Raw genomic sequence first — 20956 nt, 5'->3', positions numbered from 1 at the left:
TCAAACATGGAGAGCTTAACATTTAACAGCTCTTGTTTTCAGTTTATGTGTACCAGTAAACTTGCAACCAAAGAGGTCTACTGTGGGTGGCTTTTTTAGTCTGCCTGATTTTCAAATTTAACTAAAGGTTCCCATACTAAAACATGTTATAAACAGAAGGCCTGTGGCGTAGACTTGATTACTAAAAGGTATGTGTTTTGTAATTACAATCTAATTACAATGATAATAGTAAATCTTGTGTCCCTGAACGAACCCTGCAGTATTAAAGCAGATGACCACCCAATCAGAATAATCTCTTTAAAGATACTGTTTAAAATACAGATGTCCACAAGTTTGTTTTCAAATGACTGTCGCTGCATTGCCAAACACTAAGCTAGAATTTTTACAATACTTCAGTCATGCCAACTCTCTGAAAGATTTAGCATGTTAATGTGGGTATGATAGGATATTGGTCTTAGTGGACTAAATCTGCTATGCTGCTGCTGCAGAGCAAGTACAGAGACTTGCTACTGCTAGAAAATACACATACTGTACATAGACTTCACATGATTTATATGAAGTATAAAAAGGCAATTGCTTTCTGAACTGCTTTAATTCCATTTCGATGCAGTATATGAAGTTTATTCATGCAGTTTGATTTTGAGAACTGCCTATAAATGTACTAGTGCTCATTTGTCTTTTATTGAACTTCCTGAATTACAGTAATAGACATTTTTCTGATCCCAACCTTCATTATCAGATATTAATAGGCTATAAGCTAAATGACTCAGAACAGCCTGTCTGTACAAGTTGCCCCTATTAACTTTTGCTCTAATCTAAGTAATACATTTTGCAACTCTGGTCTGAATAACTTAGCAGAAACTAATCAGAAGCGTGTTAATCTTCATGCTCAAAGGAGAAACACAGACTGAAGTTAATGCATGTTCAGTCTTAAGGAAAAACACAACTTAGCACTATGTGAGCCAGTGCATGATGCAAAATCAAATGTAAAGCTATGCCAAAACAAATGTTTTGTCAGGTAAACCTAAAAATGTGCTTAATGTGGTAACATTTAAATTAACTGTTTTGTTTGTTTGTTTGTTTTATTTATTTATTCAAAATGATTGTTTACTCTGACTGAATCAACATGACTGCATGAGGTAACTCACAAATAAAAGTAAGTTACAGGGGTCAGATCAGGTAGCTAGAATTAGAAAAAGTGTAATAATTGCATTTATTATTATTTATTTATTTTTACATTGAAATGCCATGTAATAACTATTTCACCCATAAATTTAACTATTGGCCATCTCATAAGACATGTAAAACTGGAAATGTTACTCGTCAATTTGTCAGATTTTTACATTTGAACTAATTTCCAGACTTTTACTTATGAAGTTGCACAGTTTGAATATATATTATTGAGACAAGGCTTTTAGCTATTTAAATCTTATAAAAGGAATGGGTTAACAAAGACTAGTGGTTCTTGGGACCTGCTGAGAGCTCATTCAAAATGATACTCACATTTCTGAAGTTATAGTGACACCACCTGGTCATATTGCGAATAACACCTCATATTTATCATATTTATATCGCCTTCAGTTACCTAAATCTGTGTTTCAAATGACAGTGTTAACCTCATAAAATGTTTTGTCCATATATATTGTATTTTTGTGAAATATATGACCGCAGTCCTCTTTGCTAGAATCTAAATGCAGTAAGCGTTCAGGAACGCTACATAACCCTGAAGAATCTCGTCGTCACTTCCGTTTGCGGAGAACAGAGAGGATTTGCGTTACCAAGCAACGAAGAGGCTTGACAGAGGAGATTATTTGCTGCCTAAGCATCCGTTAAAACACACATCGCATTTTCATCATGGAATAATCTCGAATGGTGTCCGTTCTGTTCACATCAGCAGTCGTGACGGCACACGTGAGTAACGCTGCAGCAGCGGCGAGCGTTTGATGGATGGCGCGGCTCAAGCATTCTCTATTCTATCCCACTGTGACACGTAGCAGCGCAAACGGAGCTCAGAATAGGAGGTTTGACCTAGTCCGGCTGGAGAGCGGCATGGCGTCTAAGCACACTGTAGTATTAAGGATAATCCGTCCCTTCCTCCTTTTGTCAAGGCCTTAATTTCATCACATGGCTATATAAACTGCTAGTCTACTATTGCATAGATTTACCTATAGATTAATACATGTATCATTGGTTTATAATACGACGGCCTTTGCATGCCCATTTCTGTCATATTTATTTGTATATAGTTGTAAACTATCAGTTGCCCACCTGGCAGAGTGTCTCTTTATATTCAGTACAGTAGCTTGTTTATATGAAAAATAATGTAGGATTTTATATACATTGTGTACGTTTTTCATTGTGCAGTATCTATCTGTCTATCTGTCTGTCTGTCTGTCGTTCTCTCTAGCTGTCTATCTGTCTGTCTATCATTCTGTCGTTCTATCTGTCTGTCTGTCTTTCTGTCTGTCTGTCTGTTGTTCTGTCGTTCTATCTGTCATTCTATCTGTCTGTCATTCTATCTATCATCTGTCTGTCTGTGTGTCATTCTTTCTATCTGTCTATCTATCTATCTGTCTGTCTGTCATTCTTTCTATCATGCTGTATTTTGAATATCCATCTGCAGTGTGTCTTGTGTCATAGACATCCATCATGACAGACAGTGTCTTGAGCAAAGCTGCCACTATGGAAATACCCATCAACAGCAATGGAGACACTAGGATGGCTGAGGATGACAGTCTTGAGCAGGTGTGTGTCCACAGTCCATTAAACCTATTGTGAAAAATGAACAATAATTTTTAAGCCCATCGTACAGTTAAGCCATGAATCAGACCTGAATGTGACTGTGACATCCTATTTCACAACAGTCTGCTTAATCACATATTAATGAGCTTTTGTAAATATAGCCACTTTTAAATGAAAGAGATAGTGAAAATTGATTGAAAAATGAAAACTCTCTCATCATTTACTCACCCTCATGCCATCCCAGATGTGTATGCCTTTCTTTCTTTTGCAGAACACAAACAAATATTTTTAAAAGAATATCTCAGCTCTGTAGGTCCATTCAATGCAAGTGAATGGTAGCCAGAAATCTGAAGGTCCAAATATCACATAAAGGCAGCATGAAAGTAATCAATATGACTCCAGTGGTTAAATCCATGTCTTCAGAAGCAATATGATAGGTGCGTGTGAGAACAGACCAAAATACAACTCCTTTTACTCTATAAATCTCAACAGCAGTCTCCTCTTCTCATGATTTTATGCTTGATTACACTTCGTAGAGTACCATTTAGTGCTCTGTGCATTCAACAAGTACTAGAAAATGTAATCAAGCTTGAAATCATGATTGTGCCTATGTAATGGGAGCCAGCTGGTATGTGATAGCTGTGTGGTATTTGTAAACCTCACTCCCCTGTCCTCAAGAGGCGCACTAGCGACTAATGTTAGTGGTTGTAGCCTTTAGGCTACTTGTTAGCATGCCCGCTTCCCACGCCAGAGACAGCAGTTCAAATCCCACTTGGAGCGGGTCAGGCAGAACCGGTTACACCTAGATATTGCAATGGCAAGATGTACAGAAAAAAAAGGAGATATATTTTGGTTTGTTCTCACCCAAAACCAATTGACTCGCTTCAGCAGACATTGATTAAACCACTGGAGTCGTATGGATTACTTTTATGATACCTTTATGTGATATTTGGACCTTCAGAGTTCTAGTCACCATTCACTTGCACTGTATGGACCAACAGAGCCGAAATATTCTTCTACAAATCTTCTTACAAAAAAAATCATACACATCTGAGATGGCATGAGGGTGAGTAAATGATGAGAGAATTTACATCTTTGGGTGAACTATTTCTTTAAGCTGTTGAAAAGCTCTGTTGTGTTTGGTTATTGTTGATGCACTTGTTCTGTCTCACCATCTTTTCTGTGTTTGTCTTCACATTTTGTATTTTTATGTTCTATTCCGCACAGATTGGTGGGAGCTTAGATGAGGTTGTAGGCAAACTTCCAGTGGCCATGGTGAGGGCGAGTGTTTAGGTGTCCATGAATATTGGAGCCCTGTTCCCTTTAGCTTAGCAATGTGTTTGAATAGTAGCACACATATTATTGACTTGTCATAGGTTTGTGTTGGCTAGGTTTTAATAACAAACAGGAGCTGTTTGGAGGTCAGCAGAGTCAATGGGATACAGGAAAAATGTAAAGCTGTCATGCAAATTGTTTAGTTTGCATATGTTTTAATGACTTCTTTTGATTTTTTCTTTTTAGTCATTGTGTTGAACTATAGATACAGTAGCTTACCTGTACATTTCACAACCTGTTTGTTGAAAAGCCCCATATCTTTGGATGTTTTAAAATGTTTTAGGTAGAAAACAAATAAGGCTTCAGTTTCTTTGAGGTTTCTATAAGATGCTATTCTTAAAACGTACAGTGTGTATGTACTGTACAAGTACTATATATTTATTTTATTTTATGAGAATTAAGAATTTAGTTTGCTTTTGCTTCCTGTCTCCATTCTTTGTTTTGCTACCTTCCTGTGTCCTTCTTCACCTATGGTACAATTGGTAACAATTTACAATAAGGTTGTAGACATTAAAGTGATAGTTCACCCAAAAATGAAAATTTAATAATTTACACACCCTCATGTTGCTCCAAACCTATATGCATGTCTGTCTTCTGTGTGACTCAAAATAAGATATTTTTAAAAATGTCTCAGTGTTTTTTTTTTGTCCATACAATAAAAGGTAAATGGGGTCCAGTGCTGTTTGTGCCCCATTGACTTTCACTGTATGGACAAAAACAGTTCTTCAAAATATCAAAATATCATGTGTGTGTGTGTGTGTTCAGCAGAAAAAAGAAAGTCAAACAGGTTTGGAGTGACATGAGGGTGCGTAAATGATGAGAGAATTTTCATTTTTGGGTGAACTATCACTTTAACATTATGTAAAAAAATAGTTAACAAGCTAACGTTGAATAATTATTTTACAGTATTTTTAATCTTGGTACATGTTATTTCTACATAATACATAAACTAAATACATCTTTTAACAGGGTTCAAAAAGGGTGGAAAGGAGGAGGTGGGGACCAGGTGAACTATCACGAAGACTTTTAATCAGACACAACACAAAAATTGCTTTTCAGCACAACCAAACATTGATACACACACACAACTCTGCGTACATCTCTCTCTCTCTCTCTCTCTCTCTCTCTCTCTCTCTCTCTCTCTCTCTCTCTCTCTCTCTCTCTCTCTCCAACTGCCTTCTCTGGCTCCTCTTTATCACCTTCCCAGCTGATTGGGGTAACTCAGTGCCAGGCATCCATCCTTATGGCCCAGCAATGCCTCCTCCTCGTCACATACACCCAACGCCCAATTCAGGCCGGGGAACTATCCGGCCTGACTTACTAGCCCCCCCCCATTCCTGGAGGGGAGGTGTTGCCCGTCTCCTGGGAACATGAGCAGGACAAGGGGAGGGAGAGGTGAGAGAGCGGAAGAGCCCGAGAGAGAGAGAAAAGAAACTCCTGTTCCCGACCACGCCACCCACCTCAGCCAGCTGGAACACATCCGTCAGCGACGCCGGGCGATGGCACTGGACTCACTCAGCCGTCCCTTGGCCGCCGCCTCTTGGTGGTCGCCGGCGGGAACGGCCGTCACCTCCCAGCTGTCAGCAGCGGGCTCCTCCGCCTCCCAGCGGACCACATTGGTAGCCTGCTGACAAACTGCTCTAATACCATCTGATCATGTATCCTCGGCATCACGTTCTTGTTCAGCAACGAGGTCTCCAGGACAGCGTGGTCCTCCTCCAAAGTCCCGGGTTTCAGCAGTGTAACAAGGTTCATTGTTGGGTGGAAAGGAGGAGGCGGGAACCGGGTGAACAGTCACGAAGACTTTTAATCAGACACAACACAAAAACTGCTTTTCAGCACAACCAAACATTGACACGCACACACAACTCCACGTGCATCTCTCTCTCTCTCCAACTGGCTTCTCCGGCTCCTCCTTATCCCCCTCCTGGCTGATTGGGTTAACTCAGCGCCAACTCAGCGTCCATCCTTACGGCCCGGTCATGCCCTCCTCCTCGTCACACATGTTTAACATTAAAAGCTGTATGTCTTATATTTACATTTATATTTAGCCATTTAGCAGATGCTATTATCCAAAGCAGCTTACAAATGAGAACATTAGTTTATGCATTGTCTGAAAGCCTTGTGTTTATCACCTTTAGGACTTGCAGCAGGTGATGGTGTCTGGACCCAACCTGAATGAAACCAGCATTGTGTCAGGAGGCTACGGAGGGGCAGCAGAGGGCATCATACCTACCAGTTCTATCAAAGGTAAAGAGCACTTCAATAGCTCAAAATAGTGTCAGACATTCTCATAAATTAGATATGATCTGTTTTGAAGCAGCTTCTCTAAACACTAGGGTTTTTGAGTCTCGTGTCTCTCAAAGCTCTTACGTCTTTGCTGACATATATGTTTAGGACCAGCCATTCGTTTCAACATGGAGTATTTTGACAGAAGATGCGGTAACGGCCCCAAACCAGGTGTTTGTGTACGCATGCAAACCTGACAGAAATTTTTTTTTTTTAGAATCATTGCCCTTGCAGCTTCCTCTCTTTCTCCTTTGGGCATCAATTTTTTTAGTGAGAAAATATTTTTGTCAGTGTTTTTAACAGCAAGCGTTTGCCTCTTTTGACAGGGTACAGCGAACAGTTGCATGTTGGAAGCATGTTTGCATCTGTAATTGCAACAAAAATACAAAAGGCATTGTTGTTTGCAAGCTGAATGCACAGTATTTGAACAGTGGAATGCAGAATAATTCTTTCAGTAATTCTTTATGCTCAGTAACATGGTTGGCTTTAACACATTGACACGGCACATATACACATGCCAGTGTATTAAAGGGATAGTTCACCCAAAAATGAAAATTCTCTTATCATTTACTTACCATCATACCATCCCAGATGTGTATGTCTTTCTTCAGCAGAACACAAAGATTTTTAGAAAAAATATCTCTGCTGTTGGTCCATATAATGCAAGTGAATGGTGATTAGATCTTTGTAGCTCCAAAAATGACATAAATGAAACATAAAAGTAATCCATATGACTTCATTGTTTAAATCCATATCTTCTGAAGCAATATAATAATGTAGGTGTGGGTGAGAAACAGAACAATATTTAAGTCCTTTACTTTAAATCTCCACTTTAACTTTCACTTTCAGATGTTAAAATGAAAGTGGAGATTTAGGGTAAAAAGGACTTAAATTTGTATCTCTTTCTCACCCACACTTACATTATCATATCGCTTCTGAAGATATGGATTTAACCACTGGGGACTTATGAATTACTTTTATGTTTCATTTATGTGATTTTTGGAGCTACAAATGTCTGATCACCATTCAGTTGCATTGTATGGACCAACAGAGCTGAGATATTTTTATAAAATTTTCATTTGTTTTCAGCAGAAGAAAAAAGTCATACACATCTGGGATGGCATGAGGGTGAGCAAATGATGAGATAATTTTCATTTTTGGGTGAACTATCACTTTAAACCAAACTGACACATAGTCAGTCCTTTAGAAGCTTTCCTGTTTTTCATTTTCATAGTTTTTTAACCTTGTATCACCCTCTTTAATGATATAATTTTCCTTTCTTTCAATCACCTTGCACCATTACCTTTAACCCCTCTTATCACACTTTTTTTGTTCATGTTGTTGAAACACATTCTTAACTCAAACTTTAGCATCATCATAAATGTTATCATTCTATTTATATATGTAATTATATACAGTGGCCCCAAAAAGTATTTGGAAACTTGAGCAACATTTAAAAATTATACATACACTAAAATTACCATGCGATCAGATGTTTAAAAGTATTTTCAAAAATGGTTAAGAAAATTGATGTTGGTTCTGTTGGCAGATAACACTTGTTTTGATATTTAATTTCTAATGCAATAAAATTCATACATTTCTAAGTGTGCAAATACATTTTGGGGTCACTATACATTTTCGTATTTCCATCTATGAAATCATTATGCGTTTGAATGTGCACTGTAATCTCCACTATAAAATAACACTACAGCCTCTTTGTGAGTTAATCGTCCCTATTACTCAAACAATCAGTGTTACATCCCCCTAATGGCCTTTCGCTTGGACTAAACCTCCATCCCATCCCTCCAACCGTCCACTGTTATTGATTCATTTCAGACATCCGCTCCAAGTCCAGGGGCATCATTCCCAGCCATTCAGCTGCCAGTCGGATAGCAAACCAGCCAGGGGATTATCCAGGTATCCCAGAGCGTCCTCACTCCTTCCTGTCACTGCCAGACATCTTTTCACCCCATAATTATCAGTCATTGCTCATTTACTGTCATCACACCTTGTATTCTTGCACTCGTTTATTTTTCACCCTGAACCAAGGTTATCTCAAACGGTTGTTATAGACAGAATACTAAAATACTGTATGTAGTATTGTAATGTCTGAGTATAATATTAAATTTTTGTCCATTTCAGTAAACATATGATATTAGTATAAAAGTGAGTGTCAAGCTGATCTTTGCTAAGCTCAATACCGTGGCCTTGTAAAGTCAACAGGCATTTGGTATTCAAGAGGTTGGTCCTTAAATCCTAAAACGGCCCATCATCATTTAAAGGGGTTATAAGCGATTTTATGGTTTTGCTATCTTTTGCCAGACTTAGCCATGAAATTAATGAGTAATCCAGAGTCAGCAAACCCTGAGCATGCAAAATGATTCCCATGCAGATGGCGTTTCTGATTGGTTAAAAAAAAGAGTGGGCTGGTCCTGACACTTTCAAGTAGTAGGGACATTTTTGTGTGATTATAAAAATAAAAACTGCATTACAGCACCACTTAAAGGGTTAGTTCACCCAAAAATAAACATCAATTACTTACCCTTATGTTTTTTTACAAATCCGTATGACATTCTTCTGTGGAACACAGAAAATGTGATAGAATGACAGCCTCATTCACATTCACTTTCATTGTATGGGCAAAAAATACAATGAAAGTGAATGGTGAGAGACTATTAGTCGCTAACATTCTGCCTAATAACTCTGTAATGAGGTAAAGGTGGGCAAGGAGGAGGTGGGAACAGGCTAAACAGTCAAAGTAAAGTTTAATGATAAAACTCAATAAAAAACAAACATAAACAAACATGCAACGCGGCCGCGCGCGTCTCTCTCTCTCGAACCGGCATCTCCGGCTGCCCTTTATCTCGCTCTCCCGCTGATCAGCTGATTCAGCGCCGGCTGTGCTCCATCATGGCCTCCTTCTCGTCACACTCCTCCCCCACCCGATTCAGGCCGGGGTGCCACCGGTCTGACTAACTCTGCCCGGCCACGCCCTTCTCCTCATCACAAACTCCTTTTGTGTTACTCTGAAGAAAGTCATATGGGTTTAGAAGAACATGAAGGTGAGTAAATGATGACAGAATGTTCATTTTCTGGTGAACTATCCCTTTAAGCAACTGTGTAGTTAACGTTATAGCATTACCCTATCATGATTATGTCTCAATTATTTCCTATCAGCTCTCAGCATGCACCATAGCAGCAGCAATCCATCCATGATGTCAGAGGAGGCCACAAGAGGAGTAGCTGTAGAGAAATTTGACAGCGTGAAGAAGTGGAGCATCAACACTTACAAGGTACTGAACATTCACTCATTTGTCTAAATAGATGAATAGAAATTAATTTATAACCCTGATTAATTATTAATGTATTAATTACAAATGATTACAGTTATCATATTACTATTCTATTAGTATATTTTAATCAAATAATAGTAAGTTTGATTTGGTGAAAGTTCACCAAAAAAATGTATGTCAGCATTTACTCACCCTCATTCTTTCCAAACATGTATGACCTCCTTTCTTCAGTTTTTATGGAAAAAACATACAATGAAAGTGAATGGTGAATGAGGCCGTCATTCTGCCGTGTTCCACGGAAGAAAGAAAGTCTTAAGTGTTTAAAACTACATGAGGATGCGTTTTTTTGGTAAACTATCCCTTTTAGAGTTTGAGGTAGGTTATGTGAAGCTGCTGTATGTTATGGTTCCTCCTTATCCACTTAATTTGTGTCTCAATCTGACTTCTTTTCACTAGTGCACAAAACAGATGTTCTCGGAGCGTTTTGGCCGTGGTACGAAGACAATGGACCTGGAGCTTGAAGCTCAAATCGATGTGTTGAGAGAGACTAAACTGAAATATGAACGTATTCTGAGACTAGCACAAGAGCTCACCAACCACTTCTACAACATGGTGCAGACACAGCAAGCTCTTGGGGACACCTTTGCTGATCTGAGTCAAAAATCCCCAGAACTGCAGGTATTATCTGAGTGTCAGTTATATACTGTACGCTGGCGGCCAAAAGTTTGGAATAATGTACAGATTTCGCTGTTTCAGAAGGAAATTGATACTTTAATTCACCAAAGTGGCATTCAACTGATCACAAAGTATAGTCAGGACATTACTGATATAAAAAACAGCACCATCACTATTTGAAAAAAGTCATTTTTTGTCAAATCTAGTCAGGCCCTATTTCCAGCAGCCATCACTCCAAAACCTTATCCTTGTGTAATCAAGCTAAATTGAAAGTTTGGTACTAGAATATCACTTCAAACACATTTGAAAGCTATTTGGTTTGTTAAGTGAAGCTTAACATTGTCTTTGTGTTTATTTTTGAGTTGCCACAGTATGCAATAGACTAGCGTGTCTTAAGGTCTATATTAGGTTAAAAATGGCAAAAAAGATACAGCTTTCTTTAGAAACTCGCCTGTCAATCATTGTTTTGAGGAATGAAGGCTATACAATGCTTGAAATTGCCAAAAAACTAAAGATTTCATACAAAGAAGTACACTACAGTCTTCAAAGACAAAGGACAACTGGCTCTAACAAGGACAGAAAGAGATGTGGAAGGCCAGATGGACAACTAAACAAGAGGATAAGTACATCAGAGTCTCTAGCTTGAGAAATATTTGACTTTTTCAATGTTTTGTTTTCTTTTGCTTCTTTTGTAACCCAGCCAACCTGTAAAGCTATTAAATTATATTATATTATGCAATAGTAAAATATTTCTGCCTTAAATTCTTCACTTTCACACATTATTTTAAGGCTCTCTGATTAACTCACAAGCCCTTATTTCTCATGAAGGAAGACTTTGAGATTCTAGCATTTTATCATCTCCACAGAAATAGAGCAGGGCACCTCCTCTGTCTCACTGCGTGTTATTAACACTGCGTGAATAAACCAACAATGACCATGGACATTTGCCATTACATGGCCGTTAAGTGAAACTGGAGCGCTTTGCGTTCATAAAATGAATACATTTTTACCTTGTTTATGTTTTCACGGGAGTTTGGCGCAAGCCTCTGTGGATGGCTTGCACATCAGAGTGCTTGAGAAGTGGTTCATCTTCACGCTCTCAAGAGAGCTGCTCTTGTGACGTCCGTGGTGCGGTTCCTTGAGATGCTCGAAGTTCAACTGAATGAGACACAAGTGCGTTTTCCTGCGCTTGAGACAGCATGCAGGGAAAGACGAGGCTGAATCCAGCTTCTTAATCAACTGCTTTTTATTCGGTAAAAGGACCTCGGTGCTTCGACACTACACAACTCTATTGCTGGCGAGTGAAATGTTAATATTTACTTGCCAATGGCTAATAACAGACGTTTTTTGGTCGCAAAGTGCAAGATTTACTCGCAATGTAGAGGGTTGCACATGTCCTCAGCTGACAGCTTCATTGAATTCTACCCGCTCAACACCAGTTTCATATACAACAGTAAAGAGAAGACTCAGGGGTGCGGGCCTTATGGGAAGAATTGCAAAGAAAACCAAAAGAAAAGGTTAGAGTGGGCAAAGATACAGACATTGGACAACAGATAATTAGAAAAGAGTGTTATGAATCTTAACCCCATTGAGCTTTTTTGGGTTCAGCTAGACTGTAAGGTGCGTGAGGAGTGCCCGACAAGACAGCCACATCTATGGCAAGTGCTACAGGAAGCGTGGGGTGAAATGTCACCTGAGTATCTGGACAAACTGACAGCTAGAATGACATGGATCTGCAAAGCTGTCATTGCTGCACATGGAGGATTATTTTAAGAGAACTCTTTGAAGTATTTTGAATTGAATTTTTTCAAATTGCAATAGTAATTTTTGTCCTGACTATACATTGTGATCAGTTGAATGCCACTTTGGTGAATAAAAGTACCAATTTCTTTCCATTAGAGCAAAATCTGTACATTATTCCAAACTTTTGGCCTCCTGTGTATATATAATCAGCCACAACATTAAAACCACCTGCCTAATATTGTGTAGGTCCCCCTCGTGCCACCAAAACAGTGCCAACCCACATCTCAAAATAGCATTCTGAGATGCTACTCTTCTCAACACAGTTGTACAGAGTTACCATAGTTATCTGAGTTACCATAGACTTTGTCAGTTCGAACCAGTCTGGCCATTCTCTGTTTTCCCTTCCCTCATCAACAAGGTATTACAGTCCACAGAACTGCCACTCGCCGGATGTTTTTTGTTTTTGGCACCATTCAGAGTAAATTGTTGAGACTGTTGTGTGTGAAAATCCCAGGAGATCAGCAGTCACAGAAATACTCAAACCAGCCCATCTGGCACCAACAGTCATGCCACGGTCCAAATCAATGAGATCACATTTTTTCCACATTTTGATGGTTGATGTGAACATTAACTGAAGCTCCTGACCCATATCTGCTTTATTTTATGCACTGCACTGCTGCCAAACGATTGGCTGATTAGATAATCGCATGGATGATTGTTGGTGCCAGACGGGCTGGTTTGAGTATTTCTGTAGCTGCTGATCTCCTGGGATTTTCACACACACCTGCCTCAACAATTTATTCCGAATGGTGCCAAAAACAAAAAACATCCAGTGAGTGGCAGTTTTTTGGATGGAAATGCCTTGTTGATGAGGGAGGTCAACAGAGAATGGCCAGACTGGTTCGAACTGACAAAGTCTACGGTAACTCAGATAACTGCTCTGTACAATTGTGTTGAGAAGAATATCATCTCAGAATGCTATTCTGAGATACGGGTTGGTGCGATTTTGGCGGCACGAGGGGAATCTACACAATATTAGGCAGGTAGTTTTAATGTTGTGGCTGATTGTGTGTGTGTGTGTGTGTGTGTGTGTATATACAGTATATATATATATATATATATATATACTGTATACTATACACACACACACACACACACACAGGGGCATAGATTCCAGGGGGGATGCAGGGGATGTAACCCCCCCAATAATCAAAACAAGCAAATTCAACCCCCCCCCCCCAATTTTTATACCATGATCAATGGAAACATGTAAATGCTTCATGCTGCAACCCCCCCAATATTCAAGCCAAATCTATGCCCTTGTGTGTGTGTGTGTGTGTGTGTGTATATATATATATATATATATATATATATATATATATATATATATATGTATATATATATATAGTATATATATATATATATATATATATAGATAGATAGATAGATATAGATATAGATATATAGATCGATATATAGATAGATACACACTGGCAGCCAAAAGTTTGGAATAATGTACAGATTTTGCTCTTATGGAAAGAAATTGGTACTTTTATTCACCAAAGTGGCATTCAACTGATCACAATTTATAGTCAGGACATTAATAACGTGAAAATTACTTTTACAATTTGAAAAAAATTATTAGAACTTCTTAAACTACTTCAAAGAGTTATCATCAAAAAATCCCCAATGTGCAGCAATGACAGCTTTGCAGATCCTTGGCATTCTAGCTGTCAGTTTGTCCAGATACTCAGGTGACATTTCACCCCACGCTTCCTGTAGTACTTGCCATAGATGTGGCTGTCTTGTCGGGCACTTCTCACTCACCTTACAGTCAATCTGATCCCACAAAAGTTCAGTGTGGTTGAGATCCATAACACTCTTTTCTAATTATCTGTTGTCCAATGTCTGTATCTTTGCCCACTCTAACCTTTTCTTTTGGTTTTCTTTGCAATTCTTCCCATAAGGCCCGCACCCCTGAGTCTTCTCTTTACTGTTGTACATGAAACTGGTGTTGAGCGGGTAGAATTCAATGAAGCTGTCAGCTGAGGACATGTGCAGCCCTCTACATTGCGAGTAAATCTTGCACTTTGCGACCAAAAAACGTCTATTATTAGCCATTGGCAAGTAAATATTAACATTTCACTCGCCAGTGATAGAGTTGTGTAGTGTCGAAGCACCGAGGCCCTTTTACCGAATAAAAAGCAGTTGATTAAGAAGCTGGATTCAGCCTCGTCTTTCCCTGCATGCTGTCTCATGCGTGCAGGAAAAATCACTTGTGTCTTGTTGTGTCAGTTGAACTCCGAGCATCTCAGGAAACCGCACCGTGGACGTCACAAGAGCAGCTCTCTTGAGAGCATGAAGATGAACCACTTCTCAAGCGCTCTGATGTGCAAGCAATCTACAGAGGCTTGCGCCAAACTCCCACGAAAATATAAACAAGGTATAAACTTATTAATTTTATGAACGCAAAGTGCTCCAGTTTCACTTAACGGCCTTGTAATGGCAAATGTCCATGGTCATTGTTGGTTTATTCACACAGTGTTAATAACACGCAGTGAGACAGAGGAGGTGCCCTGCTTTATTTCTGTGGAGATGATAAAATGCTAGAAACAGAATCTCAAAGTCTTCCTTCACGAGAAATAAGGGCTTGTGAGTTAATCAGAGAGCCTTAAAATAATGTGTGAAAGTGAAGAATTTAAGGCAGAAATATTTTACTATTGCATAATATAATATAATATAATATAATATAATATAATATAATATAATAGCTTTACAGGTTGGCTGGGTTACAAAAGAAGCAAAAGAAAACAAAACATTGAAAAAGTCCAATGGATCAAAAGTAAATCTGACAAATAAGAGAGATATATTTTAGTTATTTAGACATATTTTGATAATTAAAATATTATTTTAATTATTTTAAATTTTATACTTTTATATTTGACTGTCATTCATATGTTTTTGAAGCCTGAAAAGGAAATCATATACCCTTATTTTATTATATGACCCAAGCTAAATTTGTATAAATGACTTTGTTGTGTGCATTAAGCATACATAGTGAGTTTGTATGGTAATTAATCGTCATATTCGTGAAACACCTAAAACAGACAATTAATCATCATAGCCCTAAAACAGGCAATTAACCGCAATTATTTGTTTGACAATTAATTGTCAGACAGATTTCACAATCATGACCCCTCATTTTCATCATTAGTTTCCTACCTTGTGAATTGTTTTGTTAAAAATGTGTAAGAAATTTCAACAGTGACAACAGCTTGTATCATTATTAAAAATGCGATTTCATGACATCATATAAATTGATAGAATGTGAAATTTGTACATTTTTAAAAAGCTAAAATGTGATTTAAAATCATAAAGCAAAAAAAAAAAAAAAAAAATTACAGTATACTATATTGCGTGAATATATATGAAGTTTGCTTAATATACACTATATTGCCAAAAGTATTCGCTCACCCATCCAAATAATTGAATTCAGGTGTTCCAATCACTTCCATGGCCACAGGTGTATAAAATGAAGCACCTAGGCATGCAGACTGCTTCTACAAACATTTGTGAAAGAATGGGCCGCTCTCAGGAGCTCAGTGAATTCCAGCGTGGTACTGTGATAGGATGCCACCTGTGCAACAAGTCCAGTTGTGAAATTTCCTCGCTACTAAATATTCCACAGTCAACTGTCAGTGGTATTATAACAAAGTGGAAGCGATTGGGAATGACAGCAACTCCACGTAAAATGACAGAGCGGGGTCAGCGGATGCTGAGGCGCATAGTGCGCAGAGGTCGCCAACTTTCTGCAGAGTCAATCGCTACAGACTTCCAAAGTTCATGTGGCCTTCAGATTAGCTCAAGAACAGTGCATAGAGAGCTTCATGGAATGGGTTTCCATGGCCGAGCAGCTGCATCCAAGCCATACATCACCAAGTGCAATGCAAAGCGTCGGATGCAGTGGTGTAAAGCACGCCGCCACTGGACTCTAGAGCAGTGGAGACGCGTTCTCTGGAGTGATGAATCACGCTTCTCCATCTGGCAATCTGATGGACGAGTCTGGGTTTGGCGGTTGCCAGGAGAACGGTACTTGTCTGACTGCATTGTGCCAACTGTGAAGTTTGGTGGAGGGGGGATTATGGTGTGGGGTTGTTTTTCAGGAGCTGGGCTTGGCCCCTTAGTTCCAGTGAAAGGAACTCTGAATGCTTCAGCATACCAAGAGATTTTGGACAATTCCATGCTCCCAACTTTGTGGGAACAGTTTGGGGATGGCCCCTTCCTGTTCCAACATGACTGCGCACCAGTGCACAAACCAAGGTCTATAAAGACATGGATGAGTGATTTTGGTGTGGAAGAACTTGACTGGCCTGCACAGAGTCCTGACCTCAACCCGATAGAGCACCTTTGGGATGAATTAGAGCGAAGACTGCGAGCCAGGCCTTCTCGTCCAACATCAGTGTCTGACCTCACAAATGCGCTTCTGGAAGAATGGTCAAAAATTCCCATAAACACACTCCTAAACCTTGTGGAAAGCCTTCCCAGAAGAGTTGAAGCTGTTATAGCTGCAAAGGGTGGGCCGACATCATATTAAACCCTATGGATTAAGAATGGGATGTCACTTAAGTTCATATGCATCTAAAGGCAGATGAGCGAATACTTTTGGCAATATAGTGTATTTTTTAGTTACATTATGCTTACATGTCGTCAAAAGTCTGGCGAGTAAAACCAAAAATGTACTAGCCAATGAAGATTCTTTCTCCAACATGATCGTAGAGGGTTGATGTGAGGCGTCTATTTCTCAAACTAGAGACTCTGATGTACTTATCCTCTTGTTTAGTTGTCCATCTGGCCTTCCACATCTCTTTCTGTCCTTGTTAGGGTCAGTTGTCCTTTGTCTTTGAAGACTGTAGTGTACACCTTTGTATGAAATCTTCAGTTTTTTGGCAGTTTCAAGCATTGTATAGTCTTCATTCCTCAAAACAATGATTGACTGATGAGTTTCTAGAGAAAGCTGTTTCTTTTTTGCCCTTTTTGACCTAATATCGACCTTAAGCAGGGTTGGGAGGGTTACTTTTGAAATGTATTCCACTACAGATTACAGAATACATGCTGTAAAATGTAATTTGTAACATATTCCGTTAGATTGCTCAAGGTCAGTAACGTATTCTAAATACTTTGGATTACTTTTAGATTTTTTCACTTGTTTTGACTATAATAACTCTGCCAGTACAGTAAGACAAAATACACATGTTAAAAATACATTCTCTGAAAAACCTAAATATCTTATGCAGTGTTGTTTCTAAAACAAGATAAATCAAACTGATCTTTTTTTAAGGATTTTTTTAAATATTTTTACAGGAAAACAAACAAAAAAATATTATCACGAATACGATTTTTGCCCTAATATCAAAGGTCTTACTAGGAAAAAAAGAAATTATGATCCAACGTGAATTTTCTTAATAAAAAAATATGATCGTGCCTGGTAACGTGCATGTAAAATGGCTAGAAATAGCATTTTAGCTTAGCGTAAAGCTGACAATTTACACAAGGTTTATTTCTATTTCTTCTGTTCCAAACTTACTTCAAACATACTTCTCTGTCTGCTTGTATGAATGTAATACATCATAAGAAAGTGTTTCACCACTGTTCAAATGCACTTTGGATCGCATCATTTATATGTATACATGTTTTCCATCTGAAAGGACTAAATATTAAATGAAACAAATGACAATAAAATGCAAAGTAATCTCTTCAGTAATCAAAATAATTTTTGAATGTAACTGTAAACTTCTAATTACCAATTATTTAAATTGTAACTGTAGTGGAATACAGTTACTTATATTTTGTATTTTAAATACGTAATCCCGTTACATGTATTCCGTTACTCCCCAACCCTGACCTTAAGACATGCCAGTCTATTGCATACTGTGGCAACTCAAAAACAAACACAAAGACAATGTTAAGCTTCATTTAATGAACCAAATAGCTTTCAACTGTGTTTGATATAATGGCAAGTGATTTTCTAGTACCAAATTAGCAATTTAGCATGATTATTCAAGGATAAGGTGTTGGAGTGATAGCTGCTGGAAATGGGGCCTGTCTAGATTTGATCAAAAATTACTTTTTTCAAACAGTGATGGTGCTGTTTTTTATATCAGTAATGTCCTGACTATACTTTGTGATCAGTTGAATGCCATTTTGGTGAATTAAAGTACCAATTTCCTTCAGAAACAGCAAAATCCGTACATTATTCCAAACTTTTGGCCGCCAGTGTGTGTGTGTGTGTATCTATCTATCTATCTATATATGTGTGATAATATATTAGAGTAAAAATATCCTCACTCATATTATTTAAAACATTTTTTAAATGATTTTTCAATAAAGAAATATTACAAGCACAAGGAAACTGTTATTAACAGTAGAGCATTTATCAACACTAATGAATTAATAGATGTACTTTTAATAAATTTAACAAGCAGTATAAATTCATTTTTAAACAAAACAATGCATTCTTATTGACGTCTTCATGCAGAGTCTGAAAATTTGCACAGTGATGAAAATTGTAGGACAATTATTTGTTTGCTCAGCAGAAAATCTCAGACCAAAAAGATATAATCCACTGTTACGTTCAAGGGAAGAGATAACATATCTGTTACATTTGTTCGATAGTTTGTATTTTGTACTTAAGCAAATGACTGACCAGAGAGCATTTGTCTTCCGTTAAGTTACACAGTACTTAAACTTGGGTCACATTCGGTGTAAATACTTTTGATGCAAAAAAAACTATTTGCGTCATTTTCGGTGTGAATAGGCGTTTACCCTTTGTTTTGATTAATAAAATTGTTTAGAGATACAGTTTGCCTCTAATTTCCACTTCTTTTAAACCTTTCCAGGATGAGTTTGGCTACAATGCAGAGACACAAAGACTGCTATGCAAGAATGGAGAAACACTCCTGGGTGCCATCAATTTCTTTGTGTCCAGCATTAATACGTTAGTCAACAAAACCATGGAAGACACACTGATGACCATCAAAACATATGAGAATGCAAGGTATGAAAAGTTGCTTTATTTAGTCTTGAGTGAATGTGTCATTTGAATAAGTAGATATATTAAAGGATTTATTGCCTATGCTTTGTTGATCTAGTTTTTGTCTTAAATAAAACTAATCTGAACAAAGCCAAGAGCTATTCTTTAGAAGCTGAGGTTTCTCAACCTCTCAAAAAGGAGTTTACTCAAACCATTTGTGAGGAATTTCTTTTTTTTGTCCAGGATAAGTTTTGAATTTATTGTTCCAGTTTATACTAATAGTCATGATGTTTCTGTTTTAGACTGGAATATGATGCGTACAGGACAGACCTAGAGGAGTTGAGTGTGGGTCCGCGGGACGCTGCAGCCATGATGCGCATCGAAATGGCTCAACAGCAGTACCAAATCCATAGAGAAAAGTACGAACGACTGCGCAGTGACGTTACCATCAAACTCAAGTTCTTGGAAGAGAATAAGGTATGTTGAAATTTTAATTCAGCTAAATTTATTTGATACGTCAGACATTTTCCTTGGTTTTGTGTCAGTTTCTATGGATGTTAATGTTGATTTCCAGGTGAAGGTGATGCACAAGCAACTTCTACTGTTTCACAATGCTATTTCTGCATATTTTGCTGGAAACCAGCAGCAGTTGGAACAGACTCTCAGACAGTTCAGCGTGAAGTTGAAGCCACCAGGTTCTGACAAGCCATCGTGGCTCGAGGAACAGTGATCACTTTGTCAATATATAGAGACACTTAAACATTGAAATTCGAAAATTGATGGATGGGGATGTAAACTGACATGAGATATTTATAAAGGAGAAGTAGAAGTTTTATGTTGCCAAACCCTGGAAAGATGCCCAGTTTATTTAAAGCTAGGAAATCTGTTGATGAATATTAAAGGGATAGTGCACCCAAAAATGTCACCTTTCAACATTCACTCACACACATGTTGCGCCAAACACAACTTTTTTTCTTCTCCAGAATACAAAACGAGAAATTTTGAAGAAACCTTACTGGTCCTTCTTTTCAAGACAATGGCAGTGAATAGTGATTCTGGTTTCAAGCTTTAAAAAGGATGCAAACGTATCATAAAAGTAGTCCATGTGACTCATGCATCATATTCCAAGTCTTTTGAATGCATACAGTTTTGTTTAAAAAAACAACTTTAACTTTGTCAATACTCAGTGCATGCGATTAAACTTGTATTAGCACTTTATGTGAGAACTTGCGTTGTTTTGAGCAATTTCTCCTCTTTGTGTTTCGCAGAAGAAAGTCATGTGTTTAGAATGACATGGGGGTGAGTAAACGATGACAGAATTTTCATTGTTGGGTGAACTATCCCTTTAATTGAGTTAAATCAAATTGATTATGGAAACTTACTGTGGTTATGTTTTACAGCTGCCTTAATTTACTTACACATCTTGTACGAGCTGTTCATAGTACAATTACGCTAAATTACATGATACAAGTCAGTCACACCAAGCAATCACTTTGTGTAAAACATTTGCATTTTCCGAGGCATTCATTATCAGGTATTGTATATTCACCGAACTCTTCTGTATCCTGTCAGCACCTCCCAGGCAGGCTGTTTTATTAATTTTATTTTGATAGAGTAGAACTGAAAAGAAAGTATGTTGTGCTTGTGTGTTTGCTTTTAATGTATGGACGTTTGAAGGAGGACTGTGATAAGGTATAAGAATGAACAAATTCTTCACCATATGTGTCATAAGAAGGTTAATAATATATTTATATAAATGTAAAGTGTGTCCCACCTATAAAATTAAAACATATTTGAAGGTATATAGGTATATATTTGACTCTGATGAGTTTGTAATGTATATTTTATC

At 38.0% G+C, this 20956-nt stretch overlaps 1 protein-coding gene across 7 annotated transcripts; it reads left to right on the top strand.

Annotated features, from left to right (window-relative positions):
- Window positions 1–1759: 1759 nt before the first annotated feature.
- On the top strand, window positions 1760–20916 carry LOC127429467 (arfaptin-2-like). Of its 7 annotated transcripts, XM_051678458.1 has the most exons (11): window positions 1760–1911; window positions 2641–2745; window positions 3970–4017; window positions 6219–6327; window positions 6475–6537; window positions 8203–8283; window positions 9544–9659; window positions 10116–10337; window positions 18974–19131; window positions 19410–19584; window positions 19682–20916. In XM_051678458.1, the coding sequence occupies exons 1-11, from the start codon at window positions 1870–1872 to the stop codon at window positions 19835–19837; spliced, it is 1275 nt and encodes a 424-aa protein (XP_051534418.1). In that variant the 5' UTR covers window positions 1760–1869; the 3' UTR covers window positions 19838–20916. The 7 variants fall into 7 exon arrangements, with proteins under 7 accessions (XP_051534418.1, XP_051534419.1, XP_051534420.1 ...); XM_051678459.1 differs by lacking the exon at window positions 3970–4017; XM_051678460.1 differs by lacking the exon at window positions 6475–6537.
- The last annotated feature ends 40 nt before the right edge of the window (window positions 20917–20956 follow it).

Source organism: Myxocyprinus asiaticus, chromosome 39 (assembly GCF_019703515.2).
Source record: "Myxocyprinus asiaticus isolate MX2 ecotype Aquarium Trade chromosome 39, UBuf_Myxa_2, whole genome shotgun sequence".
Taxonomy (NCBI): Eukaryota; Metazoa; Chordata; class Actinopteri; order Cypriniformes; family Catostomidae; genus Myxocyprinus; species Myxocyprinus asiaticus.
Note: the sequence above shows the minus strand (reverse complement) of the source record. Positions and strands in the feature narration are given on the sequence as shown.

What these genes read in the sequence shown, in the direction of transcription:
- LOC127429467 (XM_051678458.1), top strand. Translation starts at nt 1,870, where the DNA reads ATGGTGTCCGTTCTGTTCACATCAGCAGTCGTGACGGCACAC. An exon ending in AGGATGACAGTCTTGAGCAG is followed by an intron (nt 2,746 to 3,969) that starts GTGTGTGTCCAC and finishes TATTCCGCACAG; the next exon opens with ATTGGTGGGAGCTTAGATGA. An exon ending in AAAACATATGAGAATGCAAG is followed by an intron (nt 19,132 to 19,409) that starts GTATGAAAAGTT and finishes TTTCTGTTTTAG; the next exon opens with ACTGGAATATGATGCGTACA.